The following is a 26,645-nucleotide window of genomic DNA, read 5'->3' as shown; positions in this document are numbered from 1 at the left end:
GAACGAATAGTTTCATTCTTGGGACTAAAAACCATAAAACTGGAAGCCATACAAGACCACAAATCATCGTGAAAATGTCAGTATTTCATTGAGACTTAGAGACTATTAAATAAACTGCCCAAGTATTGTAGAGCTTGTAGTATTAATTTGTTAAAAACAAAAAAGTGGCTGGTAAAAACATTGAGTGGTAGACTTCGAAAAAAGTTAATTTCCATCCCTGGCGAGCGCTGTCTACGGGTGACGTCATGTATTTTGCGTAATGCACAGTTAGGTGATGTGTCGCCCTCCATACGTTGTAAAACTGATATGCAATATAAACAATACAAAATTGGCCTACGATAGACATTTTAAGTTTACATTCGACTACAACTGTTTATTAAAGGTTTGTTGCCGATTAGAACTTGAAGTGCGATGAGGTCTTAAAATATTTTGAGAAGGTCTTTAAAAAGTCTTAAAAAGGTATTGAAATTAACTTCAGGACTCCTGCATATACCCTGTTAACCTTGTCTCACAAGTCAAATATCATTCTCTCGACACGAACACACAGTAGCATTCAGAATATACACTTGCAGCCCTTTGTTTAAACAGTGATCCGGGATTTGCTTCTTGTAGCTGTTTATGCTAAATACATGAGCAGGGTGTGCTTACACTAAAAAAAAAAAAAAACCCAAGTGCATGTGTTTTCATTTAATTGCACAATCTTCTAATTTCCAGACCTCCCCTAACATAACCACTATGTCCAAGTGGGGTTTATGTCAGCACACTTTTGTCTGTAATAACACAGGTGACCTGGCACTGCTCGATAATACCTGAAAAAGTAGGACAAAATAATACCGGGTGCATTGCAATAATTTAGAGATATCTATTGTACAGTGTTTGTTTGGTTAAAACGGAGATTATTCTTTCAGCACAACTCTCTCTCTCTCTCTCTCTCTCTCTCTCTCTCTCTCTCTCTCTCTCTCTCTCTCTCTCTCTCTCTCTCTCTCTCTCTCTCTCATTTCACCCACCTTCATAATCAAATTAGGGCTCATTCCAGGCAGAGGACTCTCGTGGTGCACAGGCGCACAGACGACTACGCCCTCCAACTGCATTTGTTTTCCTGGTAAATTGTGGCTTTTACTGAGAGGATGTTGTGGGTGGATTCTGAGCTCACAGGCCTGTAAATGTGGATATTAGATTGTCTTCGTTGTGTCATGCCAGTAAGACACCCGTTTATTTGCTTTCATGCGAATAAAAGCAAAATAGATGTCTTCATAGCAATTTCATGGTGTGTAATGTATACAACACACACACATAAAGAAATAGGTGGGGTTTTTCTTTGGCATATCTTAGTCATTTTATGCATACAATTAATTAATAGTCTGTTATTTGAATCAATATGAAATACATAGTATTTAAATTTAACAGTTAGTGATAATTTAATTATTTATTACTTTTTTATTTACACTGTATTGTTAATCAAGTCATTTTTAACATTAACTACATTAATTAACAAGAACTATCAATAAACACTAAATTATTTATTTCAGTTCATGTTAATCTCAGCATTTACTAATACATTTTAAAAGTTCCATCTGTTAACATAAATTTATACACTGTAAAAAAAAATTCAGGTCTCCAATTGAACATTTTCTAGTGACTGATCACATCTAAATTTTTCAGTTGGCTGAATTGAATTTCTGAATTGCAATTAAATTGCATCAATTCACAGAATTTCAATTCAGCCAACTGAAATATTTAGATGTGATCAGTCACTAGAAAATGTTTAATTGGAGCCTTTTTTTTTTTTTTTTTACATTATACACTGACAACTAAAACTAACATTTTTATTAACTAACATTAACACACACACACACACACACACACACACACACACACACACACACACACACACACAAAAAAACATTTTTTAGGTCACGTATAATTATTGCATTAACTAACAAATTAGACTTTACTGTAAAGTGTAATCTATAAGCTATAATCATAAATAAAAAATGTGTTATTTTAATTAATTATTTATACAACAACAGAAAACATAACATGCATCATATTTTATTTAATAGCAGTATAAATAAATATAATATATATATATATATATATATATATATATATATATATATATATATATATATATATATATATATATATATATTCTATTTTGTTTTCCATGAATGTATAAATAAACAGGACCATATAATAATAATAATAATAATAATAATAATAATAATAATAATAATAATAATACAATTATGCAATTTTATGTTTTCTGTTGTATATACACGATGGAACACAAGATACATTATGTTGTTTATTAATAATAAATAATACAAATTAGAATGAGCCTATAAAATAGTAGCCTAAGCCTATAAAGATTGAAAAAAAATATTATAATAATTAAAATCATCTCTGCATAACATAATGACAATCTGTATCTGTAGCTTTTGTAGGCCTATTAAAAAAATGGGTTGGCAAATTAAATATTTGCATTCTGGGCTTCACATCAGGAGCTATGCCCAACCATTTCTGTAAACGAAGCATAAATCAAATACATTTAAAGTATCACATAACATCACATTGAAAGCACACTTTGCCCAAAAAATGCGCTTGATGTAAACTTACATAATGCTGACAGCTCTACATGTGAGCGATGGAGCTCAGCAAAAACAAATGCAGTTTGTTCTGGCATAATTACCTCTAACACTTATGTAAGTCCTGAGCGACACACCTCACTGAGGAGCCAGTACAGGATAAACCAGGGACAGTGCACTATAATTAGATAAATAATAATCAAACCTAAACCCAGCTGTCGCCAGGAGAGACAGACGCATCTCGGCTATTGACTGAAATGTTATATAATGGATTGGATGAATTACAGTATAGTCTCTGAATAATTTACTTTTGGAGGAAAGCACTGGTGATATATTCAGTCATAATGATGGATGACTCATTTTCAGATGCTAATCATTATTTGATTATTAATTTCTTTGTTGGAGGGGAAGAGTGGATGTGAACGGCTGTCATGTTTCACAAGCACATAATCATTTATAATGAGGTGCCTATGTATGTGCAATGTATGCAATTTCATGTTCTCATTTTAGCGTTGCTGATTACAATTGGAATAGAAGAAACCCGTAACCAGAATGGTTTAAAAACATGTTTTTATGACTCAGCAGGCGTTTCATGTAACCTTTAATCTTAAACTGTCAATAAGCGTCAATCTCCAGCAGTTTGTGTATGCGTTACGCGGCAGCTCTAATATTTCTCATGACGTCATCTGGCGCCATCCAGTGGTTACATCAAGCGGTCATTTTTTTAATATGATATAGCGTCTAAAATTGTATGATCCTCACGTAACATTGTTTTTATACTTAGAATTTTCCTTGCAGCAAATTTCGTCTGAAAATCAATATTATATAACTAACCAATATCTTATTTAATATGTTGATTTGTATACTTGTAGCCTATGTAATACTGAATGAGTCGGCTAGAACGAGATAATGATAACAATAAAAATTAAAAATACCGAAAATGAGTTAACCGCCAAAATGTTTAGTTTTCCGAATATCCCCCCGCGCGCGCAACAGGCAGCTCCCACTATTTTTTTTTTTTTTTTTACATGAAAATCGACCTAACGCAGACACCATACCACATATTTTAAACTCTAGGATTAAAACAAATACTGAACCGTGGTAGGAATTCTTTAACTTGCTAGAGATTGCCCGATTTTATGCGTATTACAGATTATATAAATCCGAAAAATTACAAACCCAGTAGAGGTGGAATGTGAGGCCTCACAAATTAAGTTTATGTGAACACATAAAAGAAAATAATTGACTAGATCGATGTACTGATACAGAAAGTATGCGATGAAATATCACTATATATTTTTTAACTATCATAACGTGTGGATTTATCGTTATAACCCTCAATCTATCATTGTTGCGGAGAGCAGAGTGGCAAAGCTAGAGTTAATAACTCGGCATCGGATCTCGCGCACCACGTGTTGTGTTGTTTTGGCGCTTCACCGCATTTCGCAGCCTGACACCCAAACAACGTGTTGTGAAGATGGCTCGTTTATATTGAATCGGTTGACGTTTTTAATCTACGGGTATTTGAACGGCGCGAGTGCAGGTACAGTTAAACGTTAATTTTATTTTCCATGTCTGCTTTCACCAGTGCACCTCGCTAGTCACTTGTACCAATATGGAAGTTCACTGCAATGTTATGTAATATATTAGGGTCCTCTAATGGCTTTCAGTTATGAGCTTGTTAAAATGCACTACGAAATTCTTTACTACTCTGCTTCTTTATATACTAGCATACATATGCTATAGATGCTTTAGTAAATGGGGCTTTGGCGTATTTTGCTTTTGTTTACAAGGTCATCGTGCTTTAATTTATGTCCTCTGAACATTATTAAGTGCGTGGATGTTGCAGAACTTGACATGGTCATTATAAATGTGAATGTAAATATTTAAATGTTATATACATGTATACATTGCAATTTGGCCTGGCTTCCTCAACAATAAAATTAATGATTTAATGCCTTGTGTTAGTGTCACATAGGTCGATGCATGAGTCAAAATAGATAATAAAGGCACAATATGTAACATTTTTGGATTAAAATATCCTAAAAACACTAGAACGGTGTTATTTGTTGACTTGTGTACTTGCATTATCCTAAATGTTTCCAAGAATGTTTAAATCCAGAGAATTACCTGGAATAAAACTGTAAATCGAGGGTAACACGGGTATGATGCCTTGATAGGCGTATCAGTGACATCCTATACCCTCGATTTACAGTTTTATTCCATTTAGAGACCACAGAAACACCAAGAATGCTTAAATGTGTTTAAATAGACAGCTGAGCCACTGTTTAAATGCAGTAATTGACAGAAAACTAACCATTATTATATAGCTCAACACAGTTAGACTTATTGTTTAGATCTCATTTTCTTGATTTACCGTGTTTTACAACACCTCATGGGGTAGACAAGACCCACCCACTTTTTAAGACCACTGATATTGGACCCAATCACTTTTACAGTCTCTAATTTAGCGCATGTCTGTTCCTACCTACCCCTAACCGATAAACACTTATTATTATTATTAAACACGTTAGATGGTTTTTTTTCCCCACTTCATTTTTATTGAAAATAAATGCCTTTCCAATCTGATATGTGATGGGAAAAGGAAGTAGAGCGAGATTTGTGTCAACTTTCTTCCACACCTACACTACTGCCACTGTAAATAATTAGCTGTCTTCCGTAATTTTGTCTGGCCCAACCAGGCGTTTAGTAAACAACACGGGCTATTCGCACTTAATAAAAAATCGGATCTACTCCAGTAAAAACAAATGTACTTAAAAAAAACAAAACACCACATAACTTTTATTACATAATTGTTGAAATAAACATCACTGTCTTTCTTACACTGCCAGACGCTGTTGAATGATGAAGTACATACTGGTGACTGGTGGTGTGATATCTGGCATTGGCAAAGGGATCATAGCCAGCAGCGTGGGCACTATTCTCAAATCCTGTGGCCTGCATGTCACTGCTATCAAAATCGACCCCTACATCAACATCGATGCAGGCACTTTCTCTCCCTATGAACATGGTAAGTGCAGACTACTTGTAAAGAGATTTGCCTCATTCAAATTGTTTGTTGACGATACAGAAATATGAACTGCTACATGAGACGTTTGCTTTGGAACATATTTTAGCCTACAGAGCATAACGTACTAATGGTTTTGACAGCTGTCTTTTGTTAATATCAGTGTCTGCATGCCACAGTCAATCTCTCTGACATTCTGTTTACCAGGTGAGGTGTTTGTGCTGGATGATGGTGGTGAGGTTGACTTGGATTTAGGGAATTACGAACGATTTCTGGACATCCGGCTAACCAAGGATAACAACCTGACAACGGGGAAGATCTATCAGTCTGTTATAACCAAGGAGAGGAGAGGGGATTACTTGGGCAAAACTGTACAAGGTGAGTTACACAACGAAGTCACAAGGATGTTTGGAACATAAATATGAAATATGGCATGAGGAAACAGGATTACTGGACAGGTCTTGTCTGTGTTTGTGATTTTTTTTTAAATGCTTTTTATGCTTTTTTACAGTAAAAACTGTAATATTGTGAAATGTTATTAAAACATGACATTATTTTAAAATATACCTTTGATGGTAAAGCTGAATTTTCAGGATCATTACTCCAGTCTTCAGTCACATGATCCTTCAGAAAGCATTCTAATATGCTGATTTGCACAATAAACTTTTCTTATAAACAATATTCAAAAATATTTTTGTGGAAACTGCTATAAAAAATGTAATGATTCTTTTGTAGCTTTATAAATCTTTTACTGTCAATCTGATTTTAATAATAATAATAAAATAAAATAAATATATATATAGCATGTGTGATAAAAGGTCATTATTTTCCATAATGTAATGATAAAAATTCAACTTTCATATATTTTAGATTCATTGCACACCAACTGAAATATTTCAGGTCTTTTATTGTTTTAATACTGATGACTTTGGCATACAGCTCATGAAAACCCAAAATTCCTATCTCAAAAAATTAGCATATTTCATCTGACCAATAAAAGAAACGTGTTTTTAATACAAAAAAAGTCAATCTTCAAATAATTATGTTTTTAAGAATCATTTCAAGGTCCTGGAGTGGCCTAGCCAGTCTCCAGATTGCAACCTTATAGAAGATTTGGAGGGAGTTGAAAATCCATGTTGCAGAGATACAGCCCCAAAACATAACTGCTCTAAAGGAGATCTGCATTGAGAAAAGGGCCAAACTAGTGCAATAGTGTGTTAAAACCTTGTGGTGACGTACAGAAAACGTTTGATCTCTTTCATTGCCAACAATGGGTATATAATAAAGAATTGAGATTAATTTTTGTTATTGACCAAATACTTATTTTCCACCATAATTTGCAACTAATTTATTTAAAAATCGGACAATGTGAATTTTTTTCAATGTGTTTTTTTCTCATTCTGTCTCTCATAGTTGAAGTGTACCTATAATGAAAATGACAGGCCTCTCTCATCTTTTTAAGTGGGAGAACTTGCACAATTGGTGGCTGACTAAATATGTGTGTGTGTGTGTGTGTGTGTGTGTGTGTGTGTGTGTGTGTGTGTGTGTGTGTGTGTGTGTGTGTGTGTGTGTGTGTGTGTGTGAGCCTGTTTATGTGGTTTATGAGGACACAAATTTGTATAACTACAAGGGTATTACACTGGTATTACACTATAAAGGTGGTTTATGAGGACATATCAAATGTCCTCATAATTCAAATGGCCTTAAAAACATACTAAATGATGTTTTTTTGAGAAAGTAAAAATGCAGAATGTTTCCTGTGATGGGTAGGTTTAGGGGCAGGGGCAGTGTAAGGGGATAGAAAATACGGTTTGTACAGTATAAAAACCATTACGCCTATGGAGAGTCCTTGTAAACCACATAGACCAACATGTGTGTGTGTGTGTATGTATGTATACATACATATATATATATATATATATATATATATATATATATATATATATATATATATATATAACTATAGTTTTTCTCACAATAATGCACTAATATTGCATTATTACTGTAAATTGTATCATGACAGATATGTACTGTGATGTTTACTGTACCATGTATCAAGTATTTGATGGCACCAGCTTCAGTTTGCATATCCTCCACTGATTGTATTAGAAAGGTTTAAAAGAACTGTATGTAAGAAATGTATTTCGATTAATCATAAAATGGTCCTGATATGTCACTAGACATTAAGAAATCATGCTAATTTCAAATACTTATATCACTGACAACAGTATTCCGGTCAGGATATTGTCATTTAAAATTTGTTGTTGCAGCCCTCAACTGATGTTGATGTTGACATGTTGTGTTTTGGCCCGAAGCTCCACCCTCCACCTATCTACCAATCACAAAGTCAGTAGTGTTTCGGTATCCGGGTTGCCAGCTCTGCTCTAGTTACCTCAGCTGCAGCTACAAACGTTCCTGCTGGATCCTGCAGCATATCTGGCAACCTCGAGTCAGGGGGGAGGGGGAGAAGGGGATACACCGCTCTACAGTAATTTGAAAGTGATTGTACCAGTTTTGGCCACAATCTTACATACATGTCCTTTAAACATATATGTCTCACTATATATGCTTCTTTGGAGATAACATAATGGCATAATATGGTGGTGTCACTATGGTGAATGTGAATAATTTTTTACAGTGGTACCACACATTACCGATGCTATACAAGAATGGGTCATGCGGCAGGCTAAGGTCTCAGTGGACGATGACGGTATTGAACCAGAAGTCTGTGTTATTGAGGTATATCCATCTGATTTGTGCTGTACATTTAGAGGAAACCTTGCCACAGTTAAATGTGAAAGAAAAGTCGGAATATGTGTGCGCGCGGTTTGCGTTTATATCCACCGATCGGGCGGGCCAAGTAATACAAACATTATATTTCAATCAATCGCGGGTGGATGAGAAATAAATCATTGTATTTGTTTGATAAAGACGTTTACGAGCCCTGTGATCGAGAGAATCATTCCGGTTGCAGCTTTCAAAACAATCCTTCCCTCATGTGAACTGAATAGGGGAGCTGAAGCTCATTAAATATGCAAATCTTATCCAATCCTAGACGTGGGCGTTTACTTCCAAGTCTCCAGTCCGGCACGCCCATCAAAACCCAGCGTTTTGGAGAGAGCTTCAAAACCAGTGTAGAAAATAACCTATTACTTATTTGTAATGATGTTTTTGAATGTAAAAACCACAAAAACATCATTAGTTGACCTCAGACAACAGTAAACATTTTTTAAAAAGACAGTTCATCATGACATCTTTAAATTATTGTAAAGCTTTATTAAAGCGATACTGCTGATTGCCATGAATATAGACATTGCTTCTGATATGGCATTACATATATAAATAAATAAACCTGAATACATGAAGAATGTTCAATACAAAAAAGTACAATTTAAGGTTCTACTACTTGGGTAGGTAGGCTAGCTGGAATGTTAGGTTAAATAATGCTGGGTTACATATCTACAAGCTTTATTAAGATTTCCCACCACTTTTGGAGTTAAAAATAATAAATACAGTTTTATTATTATAATTTGAACATGCATTTAACACTTTTTTTTTACTTTTTTCCACAGCTTGGAGGTACAGTTGGAGATATTGAGAGTATGCCTTTTATTGAAGCTTTTAGACAGTTTCAGTTTAAAGTGAAACGGGAGAACTTTTGTAATATCCATGTCAGTCTGGTTCCTCAGGTAGGAAAAAAGGAAAATTTAGTAATTAATTACTCACGTTCCAAACTCGTAAGACTTTCGTTTATCCTCGGAACACAAATGAAGGTATTTTTAATCAGATCTGAGCCATTTCTGTCCCTCCATTGACAGTCCACGCAACTACCACTTTGACGCTTCCAAAACCTAAAAATCGTAAAACGAATCCATAGGAATTAAATGGTTTAGTCACAATCACAATCACACAACCACTTTATTTGATGAACTGATTGAATTAAGGTTTTATTCACTTATAACATTGATCAGTGAACATAAACAGAAGCTCACCCTCATTGATTCTCACACATCAAGCAGACAGGCTTGAGCTTCTGTTTACCAGATCTGATTTGTGAGTTGATTGTATGTTTATATGTGAATAAAAGCTCATCATATAAACCAATTGAGTCACTTAAAAAAAGAAATTGACTAAAGCACTCAATTCATATGGATTAGATTTACGATCTCTATTTAACTTTTTGAAAGATTCAAGTGGAAGTTACATAGCGAGCGATGGAGGGACAGAAATTACTCATACTTTAATTTCATTTAAAGTATCTTCATTTGTTTTTATGAAGATTAACAACAGTCTTGGTTTTTTTTGGAAACGACATGAGTATTTAATGATACAATTATCATTTTTGGTTGAACTAGCCCTTTAAAAAAAAGTAAAAAAATAAAACACTTCTCTGGTCTTTGGATGTATTTTCAGCCCAATTCAACAGGAGAACAGAAGACCAAACCCACACAGAACAGTGTCCGAGAGCTTCGTGGACTTGGCCTGTCACCTGATCTGGTCAGTCTTTAATCTCTTATATGCTGTAAAGAGCCAATCCATGTCATTTTACTCTAGTTCTGAGAGAAAAAATGTTTTTGTTGCAGATTGTTTGTCGTTGCTCAACTCCATTGGACACTGCTGTCAAAGAGAAAATCTCCATGTTCTGCCATGTAGAACCTGAACAGGTGATCTGCGTACATGACGTGTCCTCCATCTATAGAGTACCTTTACTCCTGGAGGATCAGGGCATCGTTGACTACTTGTGCCACAGGCTGGACTTGCCCATTGTGATGAGACCTCGAAAAATGCTCACAAAGTGGAAGGAAATGTCAGACAGGTTTGTACTGTTTGCATCTGCCTAGTAGACCCAAAAAACTTTCAAACTTCTGACAATTACAAGGTTGTTGCAGCTGTTTTGAGTGACCTGTGCTTTTGTTCCCTAGGTCTGACCGACTCCTGGAGCAAACCTCCATTGCTTTAGTAGGCAAGTACACCAAACTGTCAGATTCTTATGCGTCTGTTATTAAAGCACTGGAGCACTCTGCCCTCGCCATCAACTATAAGCTAGAGGTCAAGGTAAGGAATGACAGAGCAACTAGTAGCAATTTCATGTGCTTTCATGATGGAGGTGATTAGCTTTCTTCCATCTGATTGTGTCCATATGAATTTTGGTTCATTCTTATTAATAATTTGCAAATAAAGATTAATTTTGCTTACACTTAACATCTAGCATATATTTGTTTGAGTGAGTATAAGTGTAATACTTGAAGATAGTACCTTATTTCAGTATATAGATTCAGCAGACCTGGAGCCGGCAGCATTGCAGGAGGAGCCGGTTAAATACCATGAGGCCTGGCAAAAGCTCTGCAGTGCTGAGTAAGTGTGTCCTTAAAATACACTAGACCAAACACTAGAAAATGACACAACTAACAACATATAGTACTGTTTCGAAGTTTGAGGTCGGTTTTTGAAACAAGTCTCTTATGTTCACCAAGGCTGCTTTTATTTGGTCAAAAATACAGTAAAGCAGTAATATTATGAAAATATTTAAAAATATAAATATTTAAAAATATATATATATTTCTTGTATGGAAGTCAGTGGCTGTCTCATTCTTAGTCCTGTGTCAAATGTGCTTTTTAGATTTTATCTTATTTAGTCAACTGTGTCCTGTTTTTAGTCGAGTTTTAGTCGACTAAATGTCTGAGCATTTTAGTCGAGTTTTCATCCATGAAAACTGTCACATTCTCATCATGCTGCATTGATAATCTCGATTATTTTGCTTAATTATAATCACAAAGATCGTTGTCTTTTGACTTTTGAGAAATAGATTTTTTATCACAAGCACAAATCAAGAGAATGTCGACCTATATGCATAGTTTGTTTTACTTATAAATTTAATGATTTATTAGGCTATTATTTAGGCCTAATGGAAAAATAAAAAAATGACAAAAAATGTAAAACAGTGATAATTCACAATTTTCTATTAAAATAACTGTAAAAAAATATTTGTATTGTCAAAGAGATTGTGTAAGTGCATTCATTCAGCAAACACAATCACAAATATTTGCGAGATTATGCTTGGATTTATTACAGTTCATCACTGAGAAGGTTTGATGGCAGATTTAGTCGCACAAATAGCACATCATTTTTGTATTATTTTATATAAGTTTCTTTTTTAAACTACATCCAAAATGTAGCACTGGCATCTCGAAGCGGCACTTCCGGTGGCATCTCCAGCGGCCGTCAGTGTAGTGCCATCTCCAGGGGCCGTCAGTGTACCGGCATCCCCAGCGGCCGTCAGTGTACCGGCATCTCCAGCGGCCGTCAGTGTAGTGGCATCCCCAGCGGCCGTCAGTGTAGTGGCATCTCCAGCGGCCGTCAGTGTAGTGGCATCTCCAGCGGCCGTCAGTGTAGTGGCATCCCCAGCGGCCGTCAGTGTACCGGCATCTCCAGCGGCCGTCAGTGTAGTGGCATCCCCAGCGGCCGTCAGTGTAGTGGCATCTCCAGCGGCCGTCAGTGTAGTGGCATCTCCAGCGGCTGTCAGTGTACCGGCATCTCCAGCGGCCGTCAGTGTAGTGGCATCCCCAGCGGCCGTCAGTGTAGTGGCATCTCCAGCGGCCGTCAGTGTACCGGCATCCCCAGCGGCCGTCAGTGTAGTGGCATCCCCAGCGGCCGTCAGTGTAGTGGCATCTCCAGCGGCCGTCAGTGTAGCGGCATCTCCAGCGGCCGTCAGTGTACCGGCATCTCCAGCGGCCGTCAGTGTACCGGCATCTCCAGTGGCCGTCAGTGTACCGGCATCTCCAGCGGCCGTCAGTGTACCGGCATCTCCAGCGGCCGTCGGTGTACCGGCATCTCCAGCGGCCGTCAGTGTAGTGGCATCTCCAGCGGCCGTTTCACAGTGTAGTGGCATCTCCAGTGGCATCAACAGCGGCCGTCAGTGTACCGGTATCTCCAGCGACCGTCAGTGTAGTGGCATCTCCAGCGGCCGTCAGTGTACCGGCATCTCCAACGGCCGTCAGTGTAGTGGCATCTCCAGCGGCCGTCAGTGTAGTGGCATCTCCAGCGGCCGTCAGTGTAGTGGCATCTCCAGCGGCCGTCAGTGTAGTGGCATCTCCAGCGGCCGTCAGTGTACCGGCATCTCCAGCGGCCGTCAGTGTACCGGCATCTCCAGCGGCCGTCAGTGTAGCGGCATCTCCAGCGGCCGTCAGTGTACCGGCATCTCCAGCGGCCGTCAGTGTACCGGCATCTCCAGCGGCCGTCAGTGTACCGGCATCTCCAGTGGCCGTCAGTGTACCGGCATCTCCAGCGGCCGTCAGTGTACCGGCATCTCCAGCGGCCGTCGGTGTACCGGCATCTCCAGCGGCCGTCGGTGTACCGGCATCTCCAGCGGCCGTCGGTGTAGTGGCATCCCCAGCGGCCGTCAGTGTAGTGGCATCTCCAGCGGCCGTCGGTGTAGTGGCATCCCCAGCGGCCGTCAGTGTAGTGGCATCTCCAGCGGCCGTCGGTGTAGTGGCATCTCCAGCGGCCGTCGGTGTAGTGGCATCTCCAGCGGCCGTCGGTGTAGTGGCATCTCCAGCGGCCGTCGGTGTAGTGGCATCTCCAGCGGCCGTCGGTGTAGTGGCATCTCCAGCGGCCGTCAGTGTACCGGAATCTCCAGCGGCCGTTAGTGTAGTGGCATCTCCAGCGGCCGTCAGTGTACCGGCATCTCCAGCGGCCGTTAGTGTAGTGGCATCTCCAGCGGCCATCAGTGTAGCGGCATCTCCAGCGGCCGTCAGTGTACCGGCATCTCCAGCGGCCATCAGTGTAGTGGCATCTCCAGCGGCCGTCAGTGTACCGGCATCTCCAGCGGCCGTCAGTGTAGTGGCATCTCCATATATATATCGTTCATTGATGCAAGTAAATGTTTTGACATTTGAGTGTAAAGTGTTTTAAATCCACAATATATGGTGTAAAAACCATAGACAGTAAAAGAACGTCTGAGTGCTGCCCTCTTGAGGTTGAACGTTGGCTACTGCAGGGGAATTCTTCTATTGGACGTTGTTGGCTATCGTGACGTATGTTGGCTTATTTCAACCATAGATAAGTATAAGTAGATGCCTCATTTAGCGACTGTTTCAATGGGCCGCTATACGTTAGCCGTCCGCCATTTTAGAACGGTCAAAGCCGGCCGTGAACACGCTTCTGTGAACGTTCAAATGAGATGCCAGTGCCGCATTTTGTGCCAGGCCCTACTGTGTTTTTTGCAACAATTTTGCATGTTGATATAGTCACAGTTATCGTTTAAGGGCGTTTGTGTCATCTCGTCTTCATCTCGTTTTAGTCATGGAAAAGAAGTTTGTCAACGAACATTTTTTGTCATCTTTTCATTAACTGGTTACCAACATTTTTCAAAATATGTTCCTTTGTGTTCAATAGAACAAAGAAAAGGATTTTTTTTTTGTGAACTATCGCTTTAACCAATATCCAAAAGCTATTCTAAGCTAAACTCTCACAATTCAATCAATGCTTATGAATAAAATGGGGTCCTGCTTTAACTACTTGTGTTATCATTCAATATAAAATATCACATAATGGAAATAATTAGTTTACAAACTGCATTTCACGTTTATTTTAGATGTTGGAGTAATCTGTGAGAATACACTTGTATGTAATACTCTGACTTTGTTAAGGTTGTTAGTTTGACTTTTTATTTATTGAATGTTCATTTGACTGCTTATTGGAATATTTCATTGGGCTGTTAGTGGGGTTCTTGTTCCTGGAGGCTTTGGTGTGCGAGGCACTGAGGGGAAAATCCAAGCCATTAACTGGGCAAGGAAGCAGAAAAAGCCATTTTTAGGTAACAAAAAATATTTTCAGAAAACTGAGGGGTATTCCAGAAAGCAAGGTTATCTTACCATCAAACATACTCTGAACTCTCGGTTGATTAACCCAAACCTTCCTTACTCAAGGTATGCTGGTTCTAAAAACATGTCCGGGAGTAAATTCACCCAACTCAGAGTATGTTCAGTTAACACACAAGATATTCTCAACAGACTGACAAATCAACAAGTCACCATGGAAACAAACGCTAAGAAAAAAGCCCACCATACTACTACTTTCTTCCTTTTTTGTTTAATGCATAGTGCATGTCGCCAACTATTTGGTGGTTGTACAATCATGTTTCAATCTTTTTGTTTAATAATCTTTCATTACTGTTAATAAGAACTAAATAGTTTGTTTGATGTTAATGATATAATAAAAAGAAAGAAAAAAATATATATACACTCACATAAAGGATTATTAGGAACACCTGTTTAATTTCTAATTCATGCAATTATTTAATCAACCAATCAGATGGCAGTTGCTTCAATGCATTTAGGGGTGTGGTCTTAGTCAAGACAATCTCCTTAACTCCAAACTGAATGTCAGAATGGGAAAGAAAGGTGATTTAAGCAGTTTTGAGCATTGTGGGAGGAATGTTGGTGGCAGATGGGCCACAGTCTGCTCAGTTACTGGGATTTTCACACACAACAATTTCTAGGGTTTACAAAGAATGGTGTGAAAAGGGAAAAACATCCAGTATGCGGCAGTCCTGTGGGCGAAAATGCCTAGTTCATGCTAGAGGTCAGAGGAGAATGGGCTGACTGATTCAAGCTGATAGAAGAGCAACTTTGACTGAAATAACCACTCGTTGCAGCTAAGGTTTGCAGCAAAGCATTTGTGAAGCCACAACACGCACAGCCTTTAGGCGGATGGGCTACAACAGCAGAAGACCCCACCGGGTACCACTCATCTCCACTACAAATAGGAAAAGAGGCTACAATTTGCACAAACTCACCAAAATTGGACAGCTGAAGACTGGAAAAATGTTGCCTGGTCTGTTGAGTCTCGATTTCTGTTGAGACATTCAGATGATAGAGTCAGAATTTGGCATAAACCGAATGAGAACATGGATCCATCATGCCTTATTTCCACTGTGCAGGCTGGTGGTGGTGGTGGTGTAATGGAGGATGTTTTCTTGGCACACTTTAGGCCCCTTAGTGCCAATTGGGCATTGTTTAAATGCCATGGCCTACCTGAGAATTGTTTCTGACCATGTCCATCCCTTTATGACCACCATGTACCCATCCTCTTGAACATGACAATGAGTTCACTGTATTAAAATGGCCCCCACAGTCACCAGATCTCAACCCAATAGAGTATCTTTGGGATGTGGTGGAACGGGAGCTTCGTGCCCTGGATGTGCATCCCACCAATCTCCATCACCTGCAAGATGCTATCCTATCAGTTTGAGCCAACATTTCTAAAGAATGCTTTCAGCACCTTGTTGAATCAATGCCGCGTAGAATTAAGGCAGTTCTGAAGGCGAAAGGGGGTCAAACACAGTATTAGTATGGTGTTCCTAATAATCCTTTATTTGAGTGTATATGCATATGTGTATAATAAAATCTAACCGTCTGCTACACTACTGGTTTCAAAATTCTGGAATACCCCCTAGGTGGTTTAGTGCTATTGACAAAATAATATGGTAATCGCAGCAATTCTGTTAAATTTGAAGTCAAACCTGTTTTGCAGGTGTTTGTTTGGGCATGCAGCTGGCAGTGTGTGAATTTGCTCGTAATGTACTTGGCTGGGAAGGTAACAACACCCATGCAACATTTTCTGATATGTCTATTAAAGCAAACATTGCATATGCTTTTAAATAAAATTACAATTTAAACAAAAAATGTTTATAAACTGTTTTTCTCTTAACAGATGCCAATTCTACTGAATTTGATCCTGAAACAAAACACCCAGTGGTAGATTTGGTTTGATCAAATAAATTAGCATATATCAGCACAATGATTCGATTTTTTTGTGGTGTGTTGAGATCTGTTTGTTTAATCCAGGTGATTGACATGCCTGAGTACAGTCCTGGACAGATGGGAGGAACTATGCGGTTAGGAAAAAGGCGTACCTTATTCAAAAACACCTCTAGCGTTCTTCGTAAGTAGTGCTCTTTTGTGTAAAATGTGAAGGTCAAAAATTACTAAAATAGAAACTAATACTGTATTTATATGTTTTAAATATGCATGCCATGTATGCATAATATTTGATTCGTTTTGTTCTAGGAAAGCTGTACGGAGATGCTGAATATGTGGACGAAAGGCATCGACATCGCTTTGAGGTTCATAATAATAATAATAATAATAATAATTGCAAAAAATACTTTTTTACACGCCCCTACCTCCCATGGATCCTTTTCTCAGACTGTGATGATGTTTTAAATGGTCATCAATATCGTAAATCCTGCGATGTTTTTGTATTTTCATTTTAAAAAATTGTATGTACATTTATAACAGTAATAGTTTGTATTATATTACTTCTAAATTAAATGACAAAAAACAACTTATCACTACTGTGAAGGTGTTTCTAATACAGTGACTATGGGAGTGATGGAAAAATAACATTTCTCTCATTTCATTCTCTCCCCCCCCCTCTTTTTGAAAGTTGTGAAATCACTATTGTTGTGTTTTTCTCTTACTATTTGAGCAAATGGGGACACAAAAAATATATATTTAACATATTCTCTCATTCACTGCTGTAAAAGTTAACCCAACTATGACGACTACCGCTCTGAGAAACCTGAAAATGTGAAAAGGGTATATTAGCTCAATCAGTTAATTTTGTATTTTTCCAGGTGAATCCAGAACTGAAACATCACTTTGAGGACAGGGGCTTTCGATTTGTGGGTCAGGATCTGGAGGGGGAGCGGATGGAGATCATTGAACTTGAAGGTCATTGCATGTCCAGTATCTGAACCCATGCATGGGGAAGTTGTCTTTCAGTATTAGCTTCAACTCGTTTCTTCTGTTACAACAGATCAGACTTATTTTGTCGGAGTGCAGTACCACCCAGAATTCACTTCTCGTCCCATCAAACCCTCACCTCCTTATTTTGGCCTTCTACTGGCAGCATCTGGGAAACTACAGAACTACCTACAGAAAGGATGCCGGCTCTCACCGCGGTTTGTTGACTTATAAATTCTCTCATATCAAATTAAATTTAAAGTGGACACAAGCAGCATATATATTCTCATTATCTTGTTTCTCTCACAGAGACACATACAGTGACCGGAGTGGCAGTAGTTCACCAGACTCGGAGATCTCTGAAATCAAATTTCCTTCACTCTCTTAAAGGGGGAATATCCGATAATTTGCATAATCATGAAACAAATTTGACATGAAAGGATGAACTTGAATAAATTAATAAAAAAGGCTGTCATTTTTAATTTTTCTGTGTCTAGTGTTATAATTACAAGGAAATCACATGGGTGCAAATCATATACGGCAAGACCACAAGGAAAAGTAAACAGCTTTAAAAGTATACTCATAAGAATTAAACATTGTGTTATTTTTTACACAGAGAAAACTAGATATGTTCATCTAATTTAAACGGTAATCCCACATCTGGAAATATTTTGGTGGTTTACATATAAAGAAATAAACTGACTTCCATTGTAAACGCAAACAATGTATTTTTTTTACATTATTATATAAATAAAATTATTTTGAAGAAACGTCTTGCCCTGCAATAAAAAAAGCTTTTATTTTGTAGAGCGCCATTCCCTTAGTTCTCGCGATATTTCTACTGAGCTCCGTTGAGTCCGTTCGCCAGAAGAGGCGCCTGTAGAAAGAACAACATCAACATACATGGGTTTCCGAATAATTCCGATTTATAAATAACGAAGATGGGAAGATAATACACAATTATTTGGATCAGGTACCATACTAGTTTACCATCCAGCAGGATTATACGAAATAAAGGGAAAGCATCACGAGACGTGGAATTGGCACCAATGTTTACTCGCTAGCTGCTAATATGTTGAGCTCAAGATGTTCGCTTCGCGGTGATAACAGTATAGAAAAACAGCAGCCAAAAAGACATTCCGACAAAAATCAAGATTTATTTGTAAATTTATATTACTGCATCTGTTAAAATCACCATTACATCTCCGCTTGTCCATGTAGTTTAAGTTAATCATCTCAAAGACATCAGCAAAGCTAAAAAGCTAAAGTCGTTAGCCTGCAGAGCAAATGACAGTTCTGTGATGTTTGTCCTAGAGAGCACTGTGCATTGAGTAGCTCTAAAGGTCTTGGTTTTGTTGGAGAACTTATAGTAACATTCAGGATATTTTATCCATGGGATGTATTGACTCAACTCGATGTAATCTTTCTTAATACCTTTTTGCAGCTGAATTGACCTCACGCTGGCTTTGAAGAGGCTCATGACAGATATCTCTTGACTATCATAGTATGACCCAGTACCCTCCACAGACTAGTCGCTCTAACTTCTACGCTGTTGTGAAAGCAGAAGCCTCTTCAACACCACCCCTCTCCTCCAACATGGCCAACAGCACCGTCGTCCCCGGCAAAGTTCCAGGCACCCCTGGACCAGCAGGAAGACTGAGTCCCGAAGGCACTCAGGTAAGCCGCTATAGCAGTTTAAATGTATCAGATTCTGATTCCATTTGTATTTGTCATAACATTTATGATCTAATATCCTCCGTACAGGTGCTCAGTAAGAAGAAGCTGCAGGACCTTGTGCGAGAAATCGACCCTAATGAGCAACTCGATGAGGATGTTGAGGAGGTACTTATGTATATTATAATTAGTGTGCGCACATACATATTTCTAAAGTTGAGTCAATAACTACTCAGTTATAAGAAAGCGTTTTATAATAATAAAATGCTTCGTTTTGAAATGAGCAATGTCCCTTTATATCCTCTGTTAAAATAATAAAATAAAAACAAGAAAAAAGTATGTAAAAACTAGTCAGCTGTTAATTCATATTGGTCCCTACTATCTATTTTCTATTTGTTTTTTTCAGCTCGGTGCTTAGAACTATATTGCATATTAGCATTATTATACTTTTTTTATTTTGCAAGGAAGCAACAAAAATTACAGTAAAGACTTCTGCATTTTCACTAAAAAAATATATATAATTCAAATGCTGTTCTTTTGAACTTTTGTATTTATCAGAAATTCTGGTTTCCACAAAAATATTAAGTTGCACAACTGTTTTCAACATTGATAAGAAATGTTTCTTCAGCAGCAAATCAGCATATTAGAAGTATTTCAGAAGGATCATGTGACGCTGGAGACTGGAGTAATGTTGCTGAAAATTCAGTTTTGCCATCACAGCAATAAAGGACATAAATTGTAATAATATTTCACAATATTACTGTTTTACTGTATTTTTGATCAAATAAATGCAGCCTTGGTGAGCATGAAAGAAATAAAAAATAATCTCATTAATTTCAGAATGGTAGACTACATGAATAAATATATTCATGACAAAATATGTATACAGTCAAACCAAAAAAATATTCAGACACCAGATATCATTTTTTACTATTGGGTACAGGACACTGTAGTTCATTAATATAAGTGAGGATATCAAAATAAAGTAAACTGTGACAAATTATCTAAAAAAATTCTTCATACAGTGGACTACCAGTAAAATTGATAACATTTTGGAACCAAAATGAAGCATTGCTTGGTCATTGGTTGACCTAAATTGGTATTGTCTAATTGTGTATTAAAATTGAACAGCTGACAGCTGATTGGTTGATTGTAATCCATTGCATACCCTGCTATAAAAGTTGTTTGACATTATCAAGATGAATTTGTTCTGACAGTTTAACTCTGTCATATTTTATTACCATTTTATAAACCATATAGTGAATAAACAGATAATGTGGGAAAATGTTGAAGGTGTCTGAATACATTTTGGTTGTGTGTGTGTGAGAGTGTGTGTGTGTGTGTTGGTGCTTTGCTGACAGACAGTAGGATGATGACTTACTGTGACTGTCACTTCACTGTTGTCTGCTGATCCGTGTCATTTCCCATTCCCTTCAGATGCTCTTGCAGATTGCTGATGATTTCATTGAGAGCGTGGTGACTGCTGCATGCCAACTTGCACGACACAGGAAGTCAAATACTCTTGAAGTGAAAGATGTCCAGCTACACCTCGGTGAGGGTCTTGAATATACAGTTCCCAGTGTTTTAAGTATCTTTTTTTATTTTATTTTTTATTTAAATAAATAAACATATTTTATGCATCCATTTCTGATAAACTGGATGTTTTTCATTTTATTATTATTAATGGTAACGTCAAAGAAAATAAAGGCGCACGTTATGTATCCTATAAGTTGTTAAATCAAAGCCAATGGCTGATTGTTTGAATGTCTATCTAAGGAATTGTGTTGATAATATTCAATATTGAATTACAGAACGACAGTGGAACATGTGGATTCCTGGTTATGGCTCAGATGAGATCCGACCATATAAGAAGGCATGCACCACAGAAGCCCACAAACAGGTCAGCCATCGGCCTCATGCACTTAAACCGATGCCTCAAGATGATTTTGAAATACATTGACTTGCATTCCTAAATACCCTTTTCTGTGCTTTCAGAGAATGGCATTGATCCGCAAAACAACCAAAAAGTAGCAAGATACAGGAGTACCAACAAACATTTTTTTCCCCTGGAAGTTTTGGAAGTGGAGAGGGTTTGAACCTATACATGTTATGTTAATCAAAAAGGAAGAATGCGTTGTACTATTTGCAGTACGCTTCTGTTGACATTTCTCATTCGAAAGGTGTTCAGGAATTGATGTCATTTGTCTGTACAGTTCACTTCGTGTCAAAACCACCATGTGAACATTTTGTTTGAGCACCTTGGTGCTATACTGGGGTTTTATTATATGATAGAATCTCACGGAGCTCTGTCAAAAACATCCTTTTTTTTATTTTTTCACCCACAAACCATATTTAAATTCATATTACATGTTTAGTTGACCCATCATGCAGTCGCACAACCTCTGCTCAGCTGGCATTAGTAGCTATGCACAATTACAATCACCATGTGTCTGATTTGTTTATAATGTTCGGTGTTATAGAATTGGTCACTTAAGTAATATTAAGTACTATAGAGAAATCCTCATTGTGTGACTTTCTATAGGTAAACAGTCATTTTTACCAGAGAAATAAATACCACTTCCCCATGTGATTAATTGCATTGGAAATAGTGACATAATGCAGATGTTAATTGTTAGAGGGGGTTATATATGTGATGTGTGGGAAATGGTGCATAAACCCCATCTGCTGTGGGCAGATTTAAACATTTTTTGTGGAGTATAAACAGATTTTTTTTTTTGCCGTGTATCACAGTGTTTTACAGTCTCCTGTTTTTCATGAATAAAAAACTTAATTGTGATTTATTCACACTGAACTCACATTGTATTCATATAAGTCAAGACAAGCTGTTTCAGCAATGTGTCTAAGACTGTGTCAACTGAATATCTGAAATCCTCCTTTATCTATGAAAGACAAATATTAGTGAATCATTTACAAATCTACTGGATCAGCACTTAAAAACATTTGGAATGTAAAGCATTTATAGATTTCATGCTGCCCTTTTTGTATCTACAAAAATACAAAGACTCTTATCCAAAGTTGAGCCTAGAAATATGAACAAACATTTGGAAATCAAATGTATGTAAATGCCAGTGTGGTTTTGAAATGCTTAAGTCTTTCAGAAAAGCATATATTATCCAAGATGTGTCTGATCGACTTTAATACCTACAATCTTACATCTTAAAGGGTTAGTCTAGCCAACCACATAATTACTGTCATTTAACACTCACCCTCATGTTGTTCTAAACCTGCATTTTTGGAACACAAATGAAGATATTTTTGATAATCTGAGAACTCTGACTCCTACATTGACAACAATTTAATTACCCCTTTCAAGGCCCAGAAAGGTAAAGACATCATGAGAATCGTCCATGTGACTACAGTCAAACTTATTTTTATGAAGTGATGAGAATACTTTTTGTGCACAAAAATAACGACTTTATGCAACAATTCTTCACATCTGTATCAGTCTCCTACGCTGTTGACATAACTTCCGAGTTATGTCAGAGCTACACCAGAATTGAGGCTTACCACTGGCCGATGCTGTTCACGTGAGACGCATGCGTATGATGGTGCCGCAGGAGCTGGCCAACATAAACTGCGTTGGAGACTGACACAGACAAAAATGTTTTAATAAAGTTATTTTTGTTTGCTTTTTGTGCACGAAAAGTATTCTCGTCGCTTCATTGTATTAAGTTTGAACCACTGGAGGCACATGGACTATTTTAACAATGTCTGTACTACCTTTCTGGGCCTTGAAAGTGGTAATTGCTGTCTATGGAGGGTCGGAGAGCTCTCCGATTTAATCAAAAATATCTTCATTTGTGTTCCAAAGATGAGCCTTTCAGGTTTGGAATAACTTGAGGGCGAGTAATTAATAAGTCTACTCCGACAGTCTGGTTAATGCACTCCAGAAACAGGTCGTCTGTGTATCGCTTCAACATGGATGACTTGCCCACTGTGGATTCTCCTAGCATGATGATTCAAATCACTCAATAATACATTTTTGTTTTGAACTAACCCTTTAAAACTCTTGGGATTTGTTTTAGGTGTATTTGGCAATGTCAGACTGATCCGTCCTATTTGAAGATCTGTACTCCTAGGTTGCGAGATCCTCATATTGTAAGTTAACAAGCACAGCTCTTGTTTTTCTCAGAAGCTTCATTTTGTTGTCTCTTGGTCATTTGGTCTGCAGGAGCTGTGCTCTTGACTCCATCCCACCCCTCACGCAACTGGATCTCTCCACTTTTCAAGCCCTGATAAACCCTTCGGGTCAAGAGATCAAAGGCCTCTTTAACGTTGTGACCCGTTTTGGAAGAGGCCTCTATGTACGGCGCTCCCAATTGGCTTGCAAGCTTTTCTGCCTCGGTTCGGTTCACAGCTCGCTCTCCGGCCTTGTCCCGGTCACTCTTGTGTCCCACCAACACGAAGAGCACTGAGTAGGGTTGCACACGTTCCAACACCTCCGCGTGCCACTGCTGCACATTTTCGAAAGATTTTCGGTTGCCCAGATCGAATACCAGAAGACCTCCGACTGAGTTGCGGTAGTAGGAGCGAGTCACAGACCTGCAAATGGACAATAATAATATTTTTTCCAGACATTTGTACAATGTTAATCAATATTAATTCTGGTCTCTTTTTCCCATCCAACCAATTCCCAATGGATAAAATCCAACCATATGTTATTTTTACTCTCATTGGATATTTTGTATCATTCCTAAAGCCTTTTCAAAGAAAGTCAGTTCACTCTGCAGTCTGCAGCCATACTTGCAATGCCTCCAGGCAACTATTTTAGGCATGCAAGACCAACTCCTTCTACTTGTATGCGGAAATACTGAATTCTTAAAAACTGCTTGCCAAGTTAACATTTAAATAACATAAAATCAGCAATAAACTCTGACATGAACTGCCCCACGTTGTTTCTTATCCTCAAATAGCATTGGTCCCTCCAATGTGCAGTCCCAAGTGTGCATTTCAGGACACTGACTGTTTCTATGAGAAATGGAGCTTCTAACAGCACTGCATTGATGTGATGACTTTACCAATTGGCCAGTCCCCAGACCCTGGATGACAGTAATACAAGTATATATACATTTTGGTATATATACCCCCAGTTTCACAGACAAGGCTTAAGCCTAGTCCCAGACTAAAGTACATGTTTGAGCTGAGTTTATAAAAGCTACTTAAATGTCCTAATTGATCTAAAGCCTAATCCCAACATGAAACAAAGACCATAGAGTCTTAAATGTCAAATCACGTTAACTTTCAGGGGTTTAAACCCTCAAAAGATCAGTTAAAAGCCAATTCAGATTTGGCTTCTACCTTTCCAGGTCATCCATGCTGCTTTTGCAGTGGAAAAAAATACTAGATACCTCAAAGCAATATTTATTGTTAAATAAATAATGTATTTTAAGTGCCTCCTCCCCCTCATCACAACACTCATCATTGGACTGACATGCGGTTGAGTGAATAACAGAAGGTTTGGGTAAACTCTCTCTTTAAAGTCATTTATGCACCAGTGAACAGGTTAAACTCTAGCTCTAAGATGCTAGATGGGTTATAGTCCTTTCTGGATGGGCTGAACTGTTGCCAGGGTGGGGAAATTAATTGGGCCAACCCCCCACCCAACCTACTTCCTGGAAGTATCATGAGAATACTTGGTGCTGTGATGAGTAATATGTTTCACAATCCTGTTTTACAGAAGCAAGGCAACTTCTTTAAACTGTTTTTAGACACTGAACTTCTGACTAAATGGACAGAAGTCACCCTGAGGGGAAAACCAGGACAACTGTGGATTGTTCTCCTTAAAAGGGATACTCTCATTTACTTAATAAATGACTTTCTTCTGTTGAAAACAAACTGAGATTTTAAGAAAAATAATACATCTTGTGAGTCCATATAAGGTGGGGGTATTCAACACTGCTTCCAGAGGGCCGCTGTCCTGCAAACTTTAGCTCCAACCCCAATTAAAACAAAAACTATTTAAAGTCTCACTAGGTATACTAGAAACTTTTAAGCAGGTGTGTCGAGGCAAGTTAGGTTTAAACTCTGAAGGACCAAGTTTGGAGACCCTTGATATAATGCAAGTTAAAAAAATCCACAAAATTAACATGACAACTCCTTTTAATGTAGTAATGTCTTCTGAAGCTGAATAACAGGTTTGTGTGAGAAAATACAAATGTTTTAAATAAACCAGCACTTCTGGCTACCTGTCATACGTGGAATTACAGAGAACATCACTTATGGCACACATATGAAACGTTTTTTTGATACAGGATATTTTGAATAACAGCATTTTTCTTAAACAAACCTATCATTTTGCTTCAGAAGACATTGATTCATCACCTGGGCTTGTATGGATTACCATCCTGTTTTTTTGTGTGGTTGAAGCATTAAGTTTTGGGTAACAATCCACTTGCTTAATATAGACTTACAAAGATGAATACACACAGAGAAAAAAGGGTGTCAAAATTTTACCTTTAGGGGTACAACAGCTTGTCACTGGGGCAGTACCCTTAAAAGGACATATTTGTACTTTACCACAAAAAGGTTTATAGTATTACCTTAAAGTGCAGATATGTTCCTTTTGTACCTTATAGGGTACCTCCCCAGTGACAGAACAGTACCTTTTTTTTCTGAGGAGATGCATATTAGCACCTTAGAGTACAATACGTACCTTAAGAGTGCGTATTAGTACCTTTTCGGTTTTGTACCTTAGGGTACCACGTGACCCTAAAAAGGACATCTTTGTAACCCTTTCACCCTTAAACTGTCAGAATTCTGACAGTGTAAGAAGGAAAGGGGTACAAAGATGTCCTTTTTAGGGTACTGCCCCAGTGACAAGCTGTTGTACCCCTAAAGGTAAAATTTTGACACCTTTTTTCTCTGTGAACATTTTCTAAAAAAAAAAAAAAAAAAAAATCTCTATTTGTGTTCCACAGACGAATCTGGCACAACATGAGTGTGAGTAAATGATGATGATTTTTGGGTGGAGTATATCCACCCAAATGGTGGATATACCATTTGGATTAGGAGAATGTAATTAAATTCATGGTAGAACTTTGAAAAGCTTGAAATGTTTGGACTTACCTAAACCTCTCCTGACCAGCTGTATCCCAGAACTGCAGTTTGACCCTCACTCCAGGTTCTACCTCTAGAAAGTGTACATAGAAGTCTACTCCAACAGTCTGGTTAATGCACTCCAGAAACAGGTCCTCTGTGTATCGCTTCAACATGGATGACTTGCCCACCGTGGAGTCTCCTAGCATGATGATTCGAAACTGGTACTGCCACAAAGTGATATCCATAACTACCTGAGAACCGAACCAACGTGATGAATGAACAGGCTAGAGTTCACTAAAAATGTGTCACTCCACCAGGCAGGATCCTTGGACGTCTGACCAGAGAACCCCTTACCTCAGAGGACTTGAAGTTCTCATGCTAAACATAGGTAGAAATAAACCCATAGTTCCTTAGGTTCTTCTGTGTTTTTTTTGCAAAGAGCAGCATCTGTGTGAATGTTTCAGCGGTGGAAGCTTCTACTTGATCTGTTTCTTTAATCTTTGCTTGTTCATACTTGTAAGTGGGCAGGGTTTATGAGAGGGGTGGAG

The 26,645-nt window shown here is 38.0% G+C and overlaps 3 protein-coding genes across 3 annotated transcripts; 2 read left to right on the top strand and 1 right to left on the bottom strand.

The window, feature by feature from the left end:
* The first annotated feature begins 3,970 nt into the window (after nucleotides 1-3,970).
* ctps1b (CTP synthase 1b) lies at nucleotides 3,971-17,846 on the top strand. Its single transcript, XM_067448186.1, has 17 exons — nucleotides 3,971-4,131; nucleotides 5,441-5,619; nucleotides 5,824-5,994; nucleotides 8,255-8,355; nucleotides 9,189-9,305; nucleotides 10,030-10,113; nucleotides 10,200-10,432; nucleotides 10,539-10,671; nucleotides 10,883-10,971; nucleotides 14,338-14,432; nucleotides 16,151-16,213; nucleotides 16,331-16,374; nucleotides 16,465-16,561; nucleotides 16,687-16,742; nucleotides 17,256-17,352; nucleotides 17,438-17,582; nucleotides 17,674-17,846. The coding sequence occupies exons 2-17, from the start codon at nucleotides 5,451-5,453 to the stop codon at nucleotides 17,750-17,752; spliced, it is 1,773 nt and encodes a 590-aa protein (XP_067304287.1). The 5' UTR covers nucleotides 3,971-4,131; nucleotides 5,441-5,450; the 3' UTR covers nucleotides 17,753-17,846.
* Nucleotides 17,847-18,179: 333 nt separating this feature from the next.
* taf12 (TAF12 RNA polymerase II, TATA box binding protein (TBP)-associated factor) lies at nucleotides 18,180-21,835 on the top strand. The gene is made up of 6 exons (XM_067448188.1): nucleotides 18,180-18,337; nucleotides 18,809-19,041; nucleotides 19,129-19,206; nucleotides 20,476-20,590; nucleotides 20,850-20,938; nucleotides 21,034-21,835. The coding sequence occupies exons 2-6, from the start codon at nucleotides 18,871-18,873 to the stop codon at nucleotides 21,067-21,069; spliced, it is 489 nt and encodes a 162-aa protein (XP_067304289.1). The 5' UTR covers nucleotides 18,180-18,337; nucleotides 18,809-18,870; the 3' UTR covers nucleotides 21,070-21,835.
* Nucleotides 21,582-26,544, bottom strand: rab42b (RAB42, member RAS oncogene family). The gene is made up of 2 exons (XM_067448187.1): nucleotides 26,125-26,544; nucleotides 21,582-23,601 (listed from the first exon to the last, which is right to left on the bottom strand). Exons 1-2 carry the CDS (start codon nucleotides 26,340-26,342, stop codon nucleotides 23,163-23,165), a joined length of 657 nt encoding a protein of 218 aa, XP_067304288.1. The 5' UTR covers nucleotides 26,343-26,544; the 3' UTR covers nucleotides 21,582-23,162.
* Nucleotides 26,545-26,645: the final 101 nt, after the last annotated feature.

Source organism: Pseudorasbora parva, chromosome 7 (assembly GCF_024679245.1).
Source record: "Pseudorasbora parva isolate DD20220531a chromosome 7, ASM2467924v1, whole genome shotgun sequence".
Classification (NCBI taxonomy): domain Eukaryota; kingdom Metazoa; phylum Chordata; class Actinopteri; order Cypriniformes; family Gobionidae; genus Pseudorasbora; species Pseudorasbora parva.
Note: the sequence above shows the minus strand (reverse complement) of the source record. Positions and strands in the feature narration are given on the sequence as shown.